Source organism: Poecilia reticulata, chromosome 7 (assembly GCF_904066995.2).
Source record: "Poecilia reticulata chromosome 7, P_reticulata-male-v2, whole genome shotgun sequence".
In the NCBI taxonomy this organism is placed as follows: domain Eukaryota; kingdom Metazoa; phylum Chordata; class Actinopteri; order Cyprinodontiformes; family Poeciliidae; genus Poecilia; species Poecilia reticulata.
The window spans coordinates 1,345,347-1,363,592 of NC_088836.1; the positions used below are offsets into that span (position 1 = coordinate 1,345,347).

General features: G+C 38.9%; 1 protein-coding gene across 5 annotated transcripts in view; it reads left to right on the top strand.

The window, feature by feature from the left end:
• LOC103467108 (Ral GTPase activating protein non-catalytic subunit beta) overlaps positions 1 to 8,206 on the top strand; it is a 49,011-nt gene extending 40,805 nt beyond the window's left edge. For all 5 annotated transcript variants that reach the window (XM_081608561.1, XM_081608562.1, XM_081608563.1 and 2 more), the window contains 9 exons: positions 273 to 482; positions 570 to 728; positions 1,546 to 1,711; positions 1,788 to 1,910; positions 3,042 to 3,172; positions 3,296 to 3,404; positions 3,551 to 3,629; positions 5,061 to 5,209; positions 5,989 to 8,206. In XM_081608561.1, the coding sequence (XP_081464687.1) occupies positions 273 to 482; positions 570 to 728; positions 1,546 to 1,711; positions 1,788 to 1,910; positions 3,042 to 3,172; positions 3,296 to 3,404; positions 3,551 to 3,629; positions 5,061 to 5,209; positions 5,989 to 6,182 (1,320 nt within the window). In that variant the 3' untranslated portion in view covers positions 6,183 to 8,206. The remainder of the gene's footprint in view (positions 1 to 272; positions 483 to 569; positions 729 to 1,545; positions 1,712 to 1,787; positions 1,911 to 3,041; positions 3,173 to 3,295; positions 3,405 to 3,550; positions 3,630 to 5,060; positions 5,210 to 5,988) is intronic.
• Positions 8,207 to 18,246: the final 10,040 nt, after the last annotated feature.

Here is an 18,246-nt window from a genome sequence, read left to right on the forward strand (position 1 = left end):
CCATAATCAGTTGACATGTTGTCATTTTGAGACAAAGTTAACAGAGAAAGCTTCACAAGTCCTGGATAAAGATTAATTTCTCTGAATTTCTGTGCAACTTATTCTATTCATTGTGCTGTGATATAGATGAAGGTTTTCATGCATATTAACCTGAGGATGAGGTTCCTGTCCTGGTTGTGGGAGTCTTACGGTGAAGGTTTACCAATCAGCTGCCGGTTGTCCAGTTCCTGTTTTGTTTTTTGTTTTGTTTTACCACATCGTCTCCTTTCCAGCTGGAAATTCAGCACAGCAAGCTTCGCAGTCTGATGGCCAAGCAGATAGACTATGAGAACACTTTGGAGCGGCGCAGCGAGGAGCTCTTAAAGTCCAAGACCTTCCCAGACCCTCAGACGGAGTGCAAACCTCCTCTGCCCTCGCAGGAGTTCCAGACAGCACGCCTCTTCCTCTCTCACTTCGGTTTTCTGTCTCTGGAAGCCCTAAAGGTCCGTACAAACACGTTTCCCCTCCCTCTCTTTTGAAAACTCTGCCGTTACTCGACCAGCTTACCACCTTCATGTCGCTTCTTTCAGGAACCCAACAACAGCCGTCTACCTCCTCATCTGATCGGCCTGGACTCGTCCTTGCCGGGTTTTTTTGATGACGTCAGCTATCTGGATCTGTTGCCCTGCCGACCGTTTGACACTGTCTTTATTTTCTACGTGAGAGCGGGACAGAAAAGCAGCTCTGAGGTAATGAACAGACTTCCAGACTCTGCAGGTATTTTACTGGCACCTTGAAGATGTGCAGTTTGAAATTTTATAAATAGATTTTGGCGTTGGTTGAAAATAAAATGGTTTACAACTAAAAGTTTGTTCTGGAATGAACTTCCAGAAAACTGCAGAAATGCTGCAGAAACACTGAGTGATTAAAAACCCACCTGATCAAATATCTGCCTTTGATTCCTCACAACTGGAACTTTTGTGAATTTATTTGATGAATACTTGTTTGATGATTTTGATTATGACATTTGACAAATTGTATTCTTTGTTGCTTATTTTATGATTATTATGTTTATGTATATGTTTATTATGTTTTTATGGTGTTAAGGTCTTTGAACCAGGTGTTTGTTGTATTATTTAACATGATAAAATTCTTATCATAAGCAATTTGATTTACTGTTGTCAAAAATAAATTCCAATTAATGATGTTTAAAATTCCTAAAACTGTTCATACTGTTGGTTAGTTTTATTATTTTCTCCACTCATTAAATATCAGTAAACATGATTGAATGCAGTTACTGTGTGCGTTAGTGAAATGAATCACACTTCTTTATAAATGTGTGTGTTTATCAAGATCAGTGCTGGAACTTTACGTCCATGTCGCTCGGCCTTGTTGCTGAAAATATGAAACACAAATGATCTAGACTTGAAAAGGAAGTTTAGCTCTTCACTGTGGTTCTAGCTGGGCAGACAGATTTTTCTGTTTAGTTAGAACATCGATGCTGTTTTTCACTCTGTTTGCAAAATGATTTTCTGGTATATTAATGTGCATCTCCATGGTGCTCAGATTTTGAGAAATGTGGAGTCGTCAGCTACTGTCCAGCCCCACTTCCTGGAGTTCTTGTTGTCTCTGGGCTGGCCTGTGGATGTGGGCCACCATCCGGGGTGGACAGGCCATCTGGACACCAGCTGGTCCCTGAACTCCTGCTTTGACAGCACTGATCTTCAGACAGGTCAGCTTATGAACAGTTCCAAACGCAGCAACTGATGCTGTTATCTTCACCAAATGACGGTTTTTGTTTTCGTCAGAGGAAGCAGCGAGCCCCGAGGACACGGGAGGTTCTGTGTTCAACGGAGAGAAGAAAGTTTTGTACTACGCTGATGGTCTCACAGAGATCGCCTTTGTTGTTCCCTCTTTAACAGAAAATTCAGGTTTGTGTTCAGAAACTTCTACACAATTGAGCTTTAGCTGGCGCTAGCCACTTTACAAATTAATGTAGGCATGAAAAAATTTAATTTAGTTTGGAACTTTACTATTTCATTGTCTGAGATCAAATCTATTTGTTCCTAAAAAATATATTTATTTTTAGATAATGGCCTTTGTGATTACATTGTCACATCACAGCTGCAATTTTCATACAACTTATTCAACATTTTGGTTTTTGAATTACTGACAGAACAATACACACTCATTGACAGACTAAAAATGGCCGTTTGGCCTCCAGATCTCTTTATTTGAGTGTTTTCAATTGGATCTAAGTTTGGTTCAGATGCCGAACAATCCACAGAAATCCCTGTTTTCTGGAATTTTGTAAAACAAACTAAAAAAAGATCTGTATTCAATTTGGTATTTTGATTTTCATTTTTGCAATTGCGCTGCAAAAACACAACATTTTAACTTGTCTTTTTGTCTAGTTTCTAGTTCAAATATGTTAATACACTTACAATAACAAAACAAACTGAAAGGTTTTCAGCAAGATAAATAGGCCTGTTTTAAATCTATAATTCTTGAAAATGAATTAAAAAAAGATTAGTAGTTTCACTGGCAAATTTTTTAACTTAAAGCTGGAAAAATATCTCTATAAGTGAAAAAACTTCCTGTAAAATTACTATTTTTTAAAAATCTATTTTCAAGACTTAATGACTTATAACAAGCATATTTATCCTGCTGAATTTTTTTTCCAGAGATATTAAGAGGATCTCTGAAGTAAAGCTAATCTTAGTTCCACGGTATTAAAATGTTTGAACTAGAAACTGGACAAATATACTTAGTAAGATTTTTTCTTTTTTTGCATCGTGTGGAAGTGCTTTCTGTTTTGGCTCAAGTTGGCCTAAAAACTAAGAGAATAAAATGGTACTTTGTCACACTGCGGTGTGGTTTGTGGTAGAGAGACAAAAGAAAAGTTTAGTTTTTTCTACTCAAAAGTTCATTAATTTTTGAGGATAAAGTCTGGAAAGATTCAAAATCACAATTTAAAAATGATCAGGAACCAGGACCATCACATGTGAAGTAATGAAAAACCAGGTTGTTGAAAGCGACTTTTCTGGGTTGCTATGTTGCAGAGGAGTCGTCTGTGCACAGTGACTCCACAGTGGAGGCAGACACCAACACAGACCTCATTCCTGGAAAGCAATCTAATCTCACACTGGAACTGTTCCCCAACCACTCTGAGAGCCTTGAGTCCGCTAAAAAGGTAGCTTTGCATTTTGTCTGACTAAACAGAACCTCTACGACAATGTCACAGAACGTAATTTAACTTTTTTTTTTTTTTTATGTACTCATTGCCTAAACTTGCTAAGTTGTGTTGCTGTTGCAGCTGAGTCCTTTGGTGAAGACAAAGAGATCATCGACCGGAAAGTCTTACCCCCAGCTGGGCCCTGAGACCAAAGTGTTTGTGGTCTGGGTGGAGCGCTTTGATGATATCGGTAAGCACACACTACTTCTAGTTATAAAACTGTTTCATGTGGCCATACAAATGTTTTAATAAAACTTTTCCGGGTTCAGCAAAATTATCTGAAGCTATTAAATATGACATGACTGTTGATGATTGCTTTGGGTTTTTGGTCTGCAGAGAACTTCCCGTTGTCTGATCTGTTGGCGGAAACCAGCACAGGCCTGGAGGCCAGCATGAGCAACAGCACTTCCTGCAGGTATTCAGAGGTTACCGCTGAACGCGCTCTGCTTTCCGCCATGCACAACCCATCGTCTTGTGATTTGGTTCAGATCAGGTGCAGAAAGGAAGAAAGAAAAAAAAAAGAAACACTTGTTTTGCAAAATGGTACTTTAAATCTGCTGTGCAAAACAGGAAGTGTTCCTATGAAGTGTGTGCAAAGGTTGGCAGAGAAAAAAGTGTGTGGCAGAGCAGTTTGTTGTGACAGTGAACAATGTTATCTATCGCTTTTAATGAACTTCAAGTTTAGCTTTACTTTATTATTTTAAAGAACATGTATCTTAAATTACTTTAGTTTTTTTCATCATGTTTAATGTGTGAGTTTAGAATAAATTCTGCTGCTTTGAACTTTGTGCATAAAATCAAAACAAAAAAAGGTTAAAAAAAATAATTGTCATATTTAAACAGGATATCTGCACATTTTTAAAATCTTAAATTCATTTATCTAAAATTAATGCATTAAAACTGTTTTATATTAATTTAAAAAGTTTAAACACATTGATCACAGGTCTTAAATTTTGTCATGACAAAAATATTTAATCACATATTCTGTCATGTTTTTTTTCTCTCTTGATTTTTCTGTCAGACGAAGGTTTGAGTTGCACACAGGTGTCTGCATTGTGTTCTGTGACTCAAGGGTGTTGAGGCTACCGCTAAGTGCTAATGTACTATTACTAGTTAGCAAGTATGGCAATACGGAGGTTAAAGCTGTAGAGAACATAGCAATATATGTGATTTTCTTCTCTCCGTTTCTGTCGTGGTAGAGGTCTTAAATTTCATTTATAATGATCTTAAAAAGTCTTAAATTTGAGTTGGTGGAACCTGCACAAACTATGCAGGATTAGAGAAGAGCGTCGGTCTGAAAACATGTGAAAGGGACACAAATTACACATTTAATCTTTGTGTAGATTAAAGTTAAGCTAAGTTGGAGACCGACATGTATTTCAACAAACTTTCTGGTGAACCTGGGACATGTTGATGCAAACAACCAAATGTAACAAGGCTTTATAATGCAAGCAAAAGTAAAAGTATATTTTTGTCTGCTTCAATCTTTTTATCCTTCATTCTTATTTCATAGGCATTTAGTCTTTAGTGTAAATATTCCTCATTCTCAATAGATGAGGTTGTAGTGCATTATGTTTTTGTGTTAGATTGCAACAGTGATCTCTTTGAAATGATTTATCTTGTTGTATGAACTTTGTGTTCTTTATGGAGACGCAACTCATGGGATTCCTGTTCTAATATCACTATAAAGAGGCCATCTTAAACCGACGTTGCTGCTGTTTTTCACTCATTTTACCCATTTTAGAATTAAACTAAGACATTTTAAATATATTTTACAAATAAATAATCAAAGATGACCATCGAATGTGTATTTTTTAAATATACTCCTTCCTGGTCTTTGCTCAAGGTCAGGGCTGTTGGAAAAGGACGTTCCTCTGATCTTCATTCACCCATTGAAGACAGGACTCTTCCGGATCGGGCTGCACGGCGCTGTGGGCAAATTTGGCATGGTGATCCCCCTGGTGGATGGCATGGTGGTCAGCCGCCGGGCTCTAGGTAACACTGTGGCAAGGCACTGTGACCGGCCGACATGTGATGGCTGACTACTGGAAACTGTATGTTTAGTTGTTTTTAAAGGTGACCTATTATGCTTCCATGAAAAGGTTAGGGCAGTTCTATGGGCCATACAACACATGTTCACTACATTGTTCTTGCTTCAAATCACTCTTGGATAATGAGACTTTAGTTTATTCTGAGCTGTTTTAGAGCCTCCTGTCACTTTAAAAATGCTGGCCACGTCCCCTCAACTCAACATTTGCACTCACACGTGAAAACAGCTGCAAACAGATGCACAATTGTACAACTGTACAAATTTGACAAGCAGAGGTGGAGCCTGCTGCACAACCAACAAGAATACATCCAGGGCTTTCTGAAAAGTAGGTCAACAACCAGCTTGGCTGTGGTTGCTAGGTAACGGGTGCAGTGTGCCTCAGCAATCAGGAGGTTTTTGAAATGGTTCATTTTCCAGACACCAAAAACATAAGTTTATTTCCAAAAAACATCTGGGTGGTGTTTTTTTTTTTTGTTTGTTTGTTTTTGGAAGCAGTTGAGACCCAAATGGAAGTATAAGAAGTAAAAATAACATTGATGACATAAATTTGTGGATATATTTCACTTTAAAAGTTGGTCTTTCAATGGCATTTGTCCCACTTGAGCTGCTGTGGTGTCTAGTGTCCTCAGTTGTGTATAAAACTTTAAAAGCTAATGGGAAAAATAGAATTTTGATGTGACAAAATTGTGAATTAGTTTTTCTTTCCTTTGGGTCTGCCTTTCAGGGTTTCTCGTGCGTCAGACGGTGATCAACGTGTGCCGACGGAAGCGCCTGGAGAGTGACTTGTACAACCCGCCGCATGTAAGGCGAAAACAGAAAATCACTGAAATTGTGCAGCGCTACCGCAACAAACAACTGGAGCCTGAGTTCTACACCTCCCTCTTCCACGAGGTTGGAGATGGAAAGCCTCACCTCTAACCCCGCTCCCCCCATCCTGTCCTAACACTGGCTCACACACACACTCTTACCCTGAACCTCTACACAACATACAGCTGCGGTCACACATCCATCCACAAACACACACACACAAAATCTTTATATTTATACTGTACTATTTTGTTATTTATATGAATACATATATCAACACTGTTTGCCTTTGACTCTGAGATCAAAGTGTCAGAAACCATGCCAAGGTGAGGGAGAAACACCAACATTTCTGTATTCCAGCCGCCCACCCCGGCTCTGAATGATGGAGAGTCTAATAGTCACCGTCTCTGTTCGTGTTTAGGTTCAGGCTTTGCAACAAAGTAAAGGTTTGCTTGGTCTTTAATGCAATACGTCACTAACAATGTTGGCCTTTCTGAACTTGTAAAAAACGTTCTTTACACCTTTGCAATTACTACATGATTTTATGGGGTTTAGTAACATGAAATTGTGCTCAAATCTGTTTTTTGTCATCAATCAAAGCAGATGTCTGTTTGGACTTTTGCCAAGGATTAAAACGTTAAATCGACATGACCGTGTTTTTGCAAGACAAAGGTTGACCCATAATCTCATCTCACCACTAACTATCCACATCTTATTTCTTGCTAGCGCCAGCTACAGTCTTCCTTGTGCAAACCTCACGTTTGGCCTTTGGTCTGTCCGTCAGTTTTCTCCCATTTTCTTGTGATGCTTTACTGAGTGCGAATGTCATTTTTGATGCCCTCTGTGCTTCATGCATGGCTCTCCTGTCACACAGCTGTGTGTGTGTGTGTGTGTGTGCGTGCGTGCGTGGCCAATTCTTTTTGCTCGTTCAGCTAGTCAGTCGACTCTACATGAGGTCAGGGAGCTTTTAAGAGTTCTGAACGTGGCATTAAAAACTGAAAGTTGTCACTTTAAATTAATGAAATCTCAAGACTACACTTTTTTTTATTATTATTTCTTTTTTTTTCTTCCTTCTTCAGAATCTGTCAACAAAATGCCATTAGTTTCTCAGTAGTGCTGAAGTTTACTGATAGAGCTCCTGGGTTTGGCCTTGATGTTTGCAGGGCTAAGCTTAGACCAACTCAGATCTGGTTTAGGTGTGAAGCTGCTGCAGATACCAAACTGAAACATTGCACAGTGTGTCTCTTCTAAACGACATCCGAATGATGGTTTCTCCGGCCAAAGTGCTCGCCGTAGCTCACAGTGTGATGGTGAACAGTGCACACATCTTGAGTCAGCCTATGTGTGTAAAGGCTTAAGATCTCTGCACCATGCTGTATAAACTTGGTCAGATTTGCTGATTTAAGCTGTATTTCTTTGAAAACCATTAAAAAAAAAATCTAATTTCTGTTAAGTTTGAAGTTTGGCCTACACAAACGTACGTCAAACCTTAAATTTTAGCTTTATGTTTCACTCATATTTTTTCACTGTATCTTGGTTTTGATTAATGCCCTTTGACTGTCTGCCTGTAATAATGTGACTTTTATTTATCACAGAGATGGAACAGGGCAAAACACCTCTTGGTTTCTTTTTGATATATATTGGAAAGTCTTAATGCACTGAGCACATTTTAACTATTTTTTGTTACCTTACATGTCTTTTTGTACTTTTTTGCATTTTGAAAGAAAATCCCTGCTGAAGGAAGAGTTTTATCTTGTGAAATATGAATGAAGAGGCTTTGTGGAGTTTTTAACCTATCATGTCTAATTGTGACTCACTTTTTATGACAGTGCTGTATGCACACGCCTTTTCTGGAAGGAAAGTTCATTAAATATGCTTCAAAGAAACTGCATACAATCAGTCACATGTTGTTCCTGTTACTCCTCTGTTGTTGGACTGTATTTAAGGACTTTCTATGTATAGAAGTGGAAGATTTGTAAATATATGATAGCCTAAGGCATTCACAAGTTGTCTGTAGTGTTCCTCAGCTGAGGCGATGGAGAAAAAAAAGTATGTAAGTCTGCAGTTATGTGTGGGAGGAACGTGATGGGTTTGAATGTAACATGCATCAATTAAAACTATTATTGACCTTTTAATTTTGCCCAGTCCTAATGTTGGATTCTGTTCTTGTGTGATTGAAGAAAAGTCATTTTTCTGTTTTGGTCTTCACCTATTACTGGATACTGCCAGACAGCTGGCTGAAAGAAGGTTTTGACACTTTCTGCTATTCTATGAAACAAATTACACAAAAATATGTTTGATCATAAAAAGCCATATTTGTTATGGTCATAAGCGAGCAGATTGTCAAAAGAGCATTTTAAAACCGTTAGTCCATTAGGTGGGTCTTTACTCCAGATTTATTCTGTATTTAAATATAAATGTTATAAATGATGATAAATGTAACTTAGTTAATATTTTAAAAAACCCTTTCAAGACCTACTATATATCTATGGGATTGAGGTCTGGACTTTGATTAGGCCACTCCACAACACCCAACTTGTTGTCTTTGGACATTAAACCATGTTTACTTGCTCTTTGCCAAAAAAAAAAAAAGCTCAAGCTTAGTTTGATTAGAAGTTGAGTTTTGAGAACAATGCAGTCTCTCCACATATGCTCAACTGCAATCAGGTCTGGACTTTGACTGGGCCATTAAAACATGGATATCCTTTGATCTGTATCATTCCATTGCAGCTCAGGTTGGATGTTTTCTTGCAGCATGGTCAGTCATTGGTTTGTAATGGTGATTTCAATAAACTGTATTTATTAAGACATTTATATCTCCAGTTGAAATCTCAAAGGGCTCTTTCACAAGTTGATGATTGAAAGCTACTGGACTGAGTTGTGGAAAACTATTTCACCAAGCACTGTCAGATGAAATCTCTCAATCAGGTTTATTCATATGCTGTGCACAATATAAAGAGCTTGTAAGACGATCAATAATGAAGCAAGTCTGGGTGAAAAGCTCTGCCAGGCAGAGTCAACACATGAGTTTTATACCAAGGATAAGGAATTCAAAACAAGGGGTGAGACAGTCTGGCTCTGATGCAGCTTTAGAAAACAACTTCCAACCTTGTACATGTAACCCAAGTCGTTGTTTTGGTGAGAGTTCACAAGCATTTCATATAACATGATCAGCAGATGTTAACTTGTAGTAATTTTCCACCACAACTGTAACTACGGCTGCCCTGTGTCAGGCTGACAGAAGTAAGATTGAGATGTGTTGCCCAAAGACACAAACAACAAGGCGGGAATCAAACCAGTGATCCATCGATTGCAGGAGGGATTGAGGAGCTCCTACTGCCGTCACTAAGATTTATGTTTCTCTTCTGAACAGAGCAGCTTCCACTGAGACCCGGGACAAACGAAACAACTGCATTAAAACTCTGCTTAAACTACACACATTTACCAGTTAGGTAACTTCTGACGACAGTTGGTGGCACTGCTTTTTATTTAGAGGTATTAAAAGGTAAATACTAATGAAAACCACAAAGTTTGTGATTATTAATCACAGGAAAAATACATTATTCAAAGATGCTGCAGCAGAAAATAGTTAATATTCAAAAAATTTAAACTTTACTAGATGCTGAACATAAACAGTGTTGAGTTTGGAAGCGACTGAAGATTTATCACTAAACACAATATAGATCAGTAAAACCATTTAGAAATTCACATCTATTGTTCAGGAGCTGCTAAATGAGATTCTGCAGTCTTAAAAAATGTGTGTAATCATTTTAGACTTTAATATGAATAGTTCACCAGCAGGTGTACTTTAATCAAACATGTAGCTATTGCTGCCGGGCAGAACGACCAAAACTCGGGGATCCATCTGCCATAAAGTCCTAATGAGCTTCCGTAGGGGAGGAGACGACAGCTGGCGCTCTCTGTGGAGAACTTTAGCAGGTAGGCTAACTTTAGCATTTATTTCTAAAACTTGGCTTATTGGTTCATAATGTAGACTAACACATTAAATTATCATAAAGCATCTTAAATTACAGCTTTTATAGAAATTCTGTTTAGGTTTCTATAGTTACAGACCTATGTATACCGTGATATTGGAGGCCTTGATCTTTTTTTATTGTAAAAATTTGAGACTCAGAGTAGTACAAAAATGATACAGTGTAATATGACAACTGCGAGGGGGTTACAAATGCGTCACAATAAAATTACATAAATACAGTAAAGAGAGCGCATAATGTAACCTGGCTATTCTCTGCATGGTTCTCTGGAGATGGTTTACAAATTATGTCTAATAAGCATGCGCATATGCTTAGGCGTGACGTACGTTTCGCGCGGGGGGATGGCTACGTCATAACGGATTATGACGTGAACCAGTATCAAAGGCAGCTTACTGCTACGGTTTAGTTTTAAGTAAACTTTATGTCAAGAAGAGAAGCCATAGTGAGCAGAACATTGTTTCTTTACGGAAACCTTTGAATAAAAATAAAACTTTGAAAGATGGAAGAGTCAAACGGGCAAATGAACAGAAGCATCCACATCTCCATTGACAACCTGGAGGACATCATATTGCCCCGCCTGAACACTTTAACACCAGCACAGTGGACCTTGCTTTCACAGGGTCTAAGGGATTCACATATAACAGCCGTCATGGCTGACATACTTACCAACATTTTTCAACAATGTGTGGAAAATTCACTGACCGTCCTTGTGCCAATATTGGAAGATTGTATGGCGAAGTGCATGAAGACTAAAATGCCAGATGAAAACATCAGTGTGCATTTGACCAACATGATTTCAACAGAAATGGCCATTGTCCTCGAGGTGTCTCCACCAGAAGAAGTCTGTGAGAGCAGCATGGAGTTGAACTCATTGATGGAACAGGAGGTCTCTGAAAAAGTAACGTCCATTGCAAATGGCATCAAGAGAACCTCTAGTTTTCCTGCAGAACCAGCAGTGTTTGCAAGTGGTTGCATTTCTAACCTGAGAAATTTCAACAAGATGGTTTCCAATGCAGTTCAGTGTCTTCGCAAACACATAAACAGAGTCAGCTCAAGATGCGTCGAAAGATACTGGAGTGCATTCACAAAAAAGCGAACCTCAGGCGTGTCTCCAGCAGAAGCAGAGACTGCCTTTGACCTTACAGAGAGAAGTGTTTCTCCTAGTGTGAAATCTCTCTACTCTGTGGCCTCTGTTAGCGAGAGCATTGCTGAAATCATAGAGAAATATTCTGATGATGCAGGTGATGCGAAAGGTGCAGAAGATGATGCAGATTTTTGCCTAGATCATTTTGAAGTAAATGAGGTTGCAGATGGAATTAGCAAAACGATTATTGACGACCTTCATTACTGTAAGGCTGAAGGTTCGGTTGGACAGAAAGATACAAGTTGTTCATGCGCTCCTCATTTTAACTTAAAAAAGATTGTTGGTGATATCAGAAATCTTTTCCGGTCAAAGGGCAAAACTGATCCTGCTGGAAAAGAAGAAATAGTCAAAAAAACACAATTTTCCAGATTTGCCAAGGATCAGTTCGCCACCATGGCGTCTTCTTTGGAGATCTCATTCAAGGACTCAAGTGACACGAATGTGGTGAAACTGAAACAAGATACATATATATCAAACACATTGGCTCGCCTCATGTTTCCTGGATGTGTCCCTGAAGATTCATCAGTGACGAAAACAGACCAAATTCCTAAGCTGGATTTTCAGTCCATCAAACCTCAAATTGACAGACTGTGTACAGAATTCATGGAAAACCCACAGTTGAATGACAAGATCAAGCAGTTTTCCAAGGAACTGACAGATAAATTATATACTGATATCACCAGCAGCCATCATTATAACCTTCCTGTTCCCCCCGAAAACCTTTCAGAGTCTGTCCTCTCTAGCGAGAAAATAAGTGACATTTCTGGCCAAATAGAAATTTGCCCTGAAATCTTCTATGCCAGAACAGAAGACGAGGTGAGGAGATTTCTCCAAAACATCTTTCTTTGGCTCAAAAATGAGGAAATAAATCGCATAAGTGAGAGTGACAGGGTGTCCAATGTGCTCTCGGAGATCAATGATCTTGTTGGACAAACATATGAGACCCAAATCCCCAAATCCATGTCTCCAGGAACTGAGAAGGACTCCATCCCAACCATTGGAAGAGAATTCAAAGAGCAGCCTGAATATCATGAAAAAGCTGAAACTGACTCGTTGATTGATTCATTGCTTACACCACCAGGGACTAGGTATGTCAAATTTGTTGAAGAAATCACTATCATTCCAATTCCAGAGATAAATGAAACCATAGAACAAAAGAAGAACGAGCTGGAGGAATGTATGAAATGCTTTGCGATGAGAGCCTTTTTGAACTGCTGGGAGGAAAACGGTGGGCCAGTGAGCACTACAGACATGAAGAGAATCTTGTCTTATCTGTCAGTGGAAATCATACAGGAAATCACAGACTTTGAAGTCAGTAAGGACAATGACAAGGTTAATGTCTTTGTTACAGACCTCTACTCTGATCTGAAAAATCAGTTTGGCTCCACTAGAGATCTGTGGAAGGCTTCAACATCACTAGATGGCCATCCTCTTCAGGACGCCATATTGAAATATTTAAGAAAGCACTTTCTCATGACACGCAAAATGGGTACAACTGAGAAGATCACTTCAACACTCACAGAGATTTTTTGCATCCTAAAATAGAGAGCCATTAAATTACAGACCACAAACACAACCTCACAATCACAAAATTCAGTAATAATGCAGGTATAGTGCACTTGGATTGCAGATCAGAGTTTTCGTTTTTATTTATTTTTTATGTTAGTTTCAAGCTCATTCCTTTATTAATCTCCATTGCTGTTCATTTGTCTTTCCCTGGAGGTGACCTGACCCTGGAAAAGTGGAAGATGGATGGATGGATGGATGGATGGATGGATGGATGGATGGATGGATGGATGGATGGATGGATGGATGGACGGATGGACGGATGGACGGATCAAACTAAATTTAGAAAGGTCAGGGCATCAAAATCCCAGCTTGGCTTTTTATATCTGGAGTCTTACAGTTTAGGTTTTCGTCGGGTTCCCCGGTTTTTCCTTTAAAAAACCATTCATGTATTCCAACTGGATATGCTAAATACTCAATTCACATTTCCTGTAGACAGAAATGTGAAGAGAATGGCCACTGTCTCCAGCTGCAGTCCTTGAGGGCCTGTGTCCTGCAGCCTTTAGACCAGTGGTCCCCACAGTGGGTCCTGGAGGGCCGTCATCCTGCATGTTTTAGTTCCCTCCCTGGTGGTAGTAACCTTTTCAGCAGGTCAATGTTCTTCTTAGGTCTTCTAATGAGCATCATTTGATCCAGGTGAGCTAAACCAGGGAGGGAACTAAAACATGCAGGATGCCGGTCCTCCAGGACCCACTTTGGGGACCCCTGATTTAGACAATCAAATTATAAGGTCATTAGCAAATTCCTAAATCAAATTCTAAAAAATCATTTCTGGGTGCACATTATCAATTAATTAATTAAAAGTATGTATCAAATGTTGACTGACATTCTTAAATCTAAACATATATTTGAGTGTTTTCTCTGGACTTTATGGAAATATTTATATGTACATATTTTTCATTTTGTTTATGCTACATATAGTCATATTTAAATTATTTGCAACATCACACACACGTGTGTGTATATATATATATATATATATATATATATATATATATATATATATATATATATATATATATATATATATATATATACTTTTCAGCACTGACATTGGGATGTCATTCGGACTAGAGAAGTGTGGTCGGATGGTTACAAAGAGAGGGAAGGTCGCCCACACAGAAGGGGTCTCACTCCCAGAAGGAACAATAGCAGATATAGAGCACAGTTACAAGTACCTGGGAATACCACAAGCAAATGGCAACCTTGATGAGGTCACAAGGAAAGGAGCCACAGCCAAATACCTCCAACGAATAAGGCAAGTCCTGAGAAGCCAGCTCAATGGCAAGAACAAGATCCGTGCAATAAACAGCTATGCCTTACCAGTAATCAGATACCCTGCCGGAATAATTAGCTGGCCAATGGAAGAGATGAAGGCCACGGATGTTGTTAAGGAAGAATTTTTATATTACTGGTAAATTTAGCAAAACTCTGGCTCTGATACTTCCTTTTGATCCCGGGTTTTCTCGCGTGTCCACGTGCGGGGACAAAAACACAACAATGCGTGTTGACGTCACAGAATTACAGAATTTAATCCAATCAGAAGAAAATATAAGATAGAACAGGAAACTGAAGAAACACAGATACAAACATTGTTACCTGAGACAAGAAGACAAAGAAATATCAAGGACGTCCTTGGAGAAAGAGCTGGTGCAGAAGTAAAATAAATCAGCTTTTTTCTGAATTGTTTCCCTTGTGCACAAACTTTTATACCTGTAGGTGTGTTTACCTCTTTAATGTATTCAAATAAGGCGTATCTCTACTTGACGAATTGGAAGACATCTCTGGCCCTTTTAAATTTAGAAAAAGTCCCGCAGTTTGGTCGCAAGATCAAACACCTTTTGTTAAATAAGGTGGAAGCAGACTCTCCGAATTCATGGTGGTTTATGGTTCTCACAGATCAGTGTGAAAAGCTAGAACTTCCTACTGATTGTTTCCCCGACAGACAAAGAGCAGATCAGAAGATCTTGGCAAACAATCTGCTTTAACTACAGTAAAATATATCAATAGGTCAGAATATGTTATAAATTTTAAAACTATAATTATGGTATTTCAATCAAGTCATGATAAATTCTAAAACTAACTTATTTTAAATTTATTTTCTTAACACTATCCGGCCTCCTGTGGCTCTACAGCCATCTGGGCAAAGAGAAACAGATGAATGAACCTCACAGGTAGCTGTGAAATTCTGGTTTCTCTCCTGCTCTGCCAGGAACAAACCTTTAATACTGTATTTTAATTCAATGAAAAGTTCTCCAAAAACCCAGTTTGTTCTTCTGCACTCAGCATCTCCAAAGTTTAGTCCTGATATCAAACCAAAAGCAATAGATAATATCAACAGAAAGTAATGGAGTACAGTTCCTGTTTCTAATTAGGAATTAGAAACAAATAAGAATTAAGACATTCATTCACCATAAACCTAAGTATTTTCTAATACTAAACAAAACATTTTCATGTGATTCTAATATAGTCAGAAATAATACAATTTCAAATACATTCATCATTAACTAAATTAATTCTAAAACAAGCTAATAGAATTTTTAGTCAAAACATGTTATTAATAACTAAGAAAAATGTCTTACAAATTAAATGTTAGTGATTTAAAACATTTTATGTTATATTCAGTTTTTTGCACCATGTCAGATGTTAGTTTGGAAGACTTCTCATCCTGGTTACGTGAACCGACCAAAGTTCCCTTTCTCAGAGTAATTCAAGTGATAATGTCCTCCACCTCCCTGCATATGTTAATTTATGACCTCCTGTCTTTAATGATAAGACTCCAGGGGTCTGAGCCAAAATTCTCTTGCAGATCCTCTATTCTCCTTTGTACTTTAAACACTTAACCCAGCAATAATTCTTCGGGTTTTAAATCACTCACACAAACCTGTTCAAACTTAAGAAATTCGTTCTAAAATGTTTAAACTGTGTTAAACACTCAAAATAATAATTTTTCTCAACAATGTTAAGACTAGGAAGCTACTAACCATGCATGGAGGATTCCACCCCAAATCCAGCACCCTGAGACTGAACACGAGCCGTAAGGAAGGAGGCAGAGGACTAGTGAGTGTGAGAGCCACTGTCCAGGATGAAACATCCAAGATCCATAAATACATCAAGGACAAAGCCTCAACAGACGATGTGCTCAGCGAATGTCTCAGGCAATGGGGAACAGAAGACAAGGTGCTGGAAGTACCATCATGGGAGGACAAGCCCCTACATGGGATGTACCACCGACAAATAACTGAAGTGGCTGATGTCAGGAAAACCTACCAATGGCTGGAGAAAGCTGGACTCAAGGACAGCACAGAGGCTCTCATCCTGGCCGCCCAGGAACAGGCCCTAAACACCAGAGCAATAGAGGCTCAGATCTACCACACCAGACAAGACCCAAGGTGTAGGTTGTGCAAGGAGGCCCCTGAGACAGTCCAGCACATAACAGCAAGGTGCAAGATGCTGGCAGGGAAAGCGTACATGGAACGACATAACCAAGTGGCGGGCATAGTGTACAGGAACATCTGTGCAGAATATGAACTGGAAGCCCCGAGATCAAAGTGGGGAACATCCCCAAAAGTGGTGGAGAATGACCGAGCTAAGATCCTGTGGGACTTCCAGATCCAGACAGACAAGATGGTAATGGCGAACCAACCGGACATTGTGGTGGTGGATAAAGAACAGAGGAAAGCCGTTGTGGTGGATGTAGCAATACCAAGTGACTACAACATCAGGAAAAAGGAGCAGGAGAAATTGGAGAAATACCAGGGCCTCAGGGAGGAACTGGAAAAGACCTGGAAGGTGAAGACCACAGTGGTGCCTGTGGTCATCGGGGCCCTCGGGGCAGTCACCCCCAAACTGGAGCAGTGGCTCAAACAGATCCCAGGAACAACATCAGACATCTCAGTCCAGAAATGTGCAGTTCTAGGCACAGAAAAGATACTGGAGGAGAACCTCAAGCTCCCAGGCCTCTGGTAGAGGACCCGAGCTCAGAGGATGAAACAGACCACCCGCAGAGGGTGAGAAGGGAATTTTTTTTTTAATTTTTTTTTTTTTACTTTTCATTATGATTAAAGCAAAGAAAAGGAATCTTTTAAGTTGCAGAAGAGGAAAATAGGATTGATTGGAACCAATTTAATCTAATAAACTATTAATTAACTAAATCAGTTGTTTGCATCTCTGCTTTAGACATTTTGAATAAACCTTGAATATATTGATTGAACCTCAAATATTGTCACCTTTTTAAAATAAGTTTTTGCCAAAAGTAATTTTTTAATCTAAAACATCTTGTGGAAAAATCCAAAATTCCTTTTGTGTTAAGGTTAGGGAGTATTGAGAGAGTAGGGTGAGAGGAAGCGTTTGGTCATTATTTTATATTGCATAAACCTTGCTTGTATTAAGTGAACATTAAAAATATTGAATGAAATATATATTCAGTGTCAAGATTCATATCATTAATTTACTTTCGATAAATTCAAACTTTCATTCAATATATTGAAGGGTCAATATATATTTAAGGTTTATTCAATAAACCTTGCAAATATTGATTAAACATTGAATATATTGAATGAAACTTTGAATATTTTGAATAGACCTTGTATATTTTGAATGAACCCTGGATGTAATGACTGCTTAATCGTTTCCATAACACAGCCCGCCTCCACATTTGGTCCGGCCCCCTGAAAAATACCAGAGATCATTCAGATTTTTTTTTTTTCATTTACCGTTTTTTCCGGACTATAAGCCGTTTATATGTGGATTTTTCTTCAACCACCAGGGGGCTCTTTAGCAGGAAGTAAATCATTGGAAGTCCCACAAGCAGCAAAATGAGTAAGAAACAGATCAGATGTCTTTGAAAAGTTTCTTTGCAAAGGGGAAAAGGCCCAGAGAAGAGACAGGAGAATGGATTTATCCCGGACCGGTAGGTGAGTCCCACATTACAAGCCGCTCTGCGTAACATGCGGCGACCGGCTGCTAATGAGGCAATGAAGCTTCAAGCTGCTTCGCCATATAGAGACCAAGCAGGCTGTGGATATAAGCAACACTTCGGGTGTTATTGTCTCCCATCACTCCCAGATGGGACCGTCTCGTTGCAGAGAAACAAGCTCAGGGCTCCGTTAGTCAGTATCGTGAGTTAAAATTTTCACGAAAGTAAAATGTTTGTTTTTGTGGCGCTTCTGTTATTTTGAAAGGATATATAAACGTTACCATAGCAACCAGAGTTGCTATGATAACTTTTCGCATCCACCTGAATAATGTGTAGTTGCGCCACTGTGAAAGACGACAGACGCAGCCACTGTATTTGCTGCACTGCTGATTTGGAGGTGACTGTTTTTTAACATTTTTAACTGAATAAACATAATAAACATATATAATAATAACCTTTACATATAATAATAAACATTTCCACATCTCCTATATCCACCGGACTCTCAGTTGCGTGATATGTCAGCTGTTTGGGATTCCCCTCTGTTCTGAC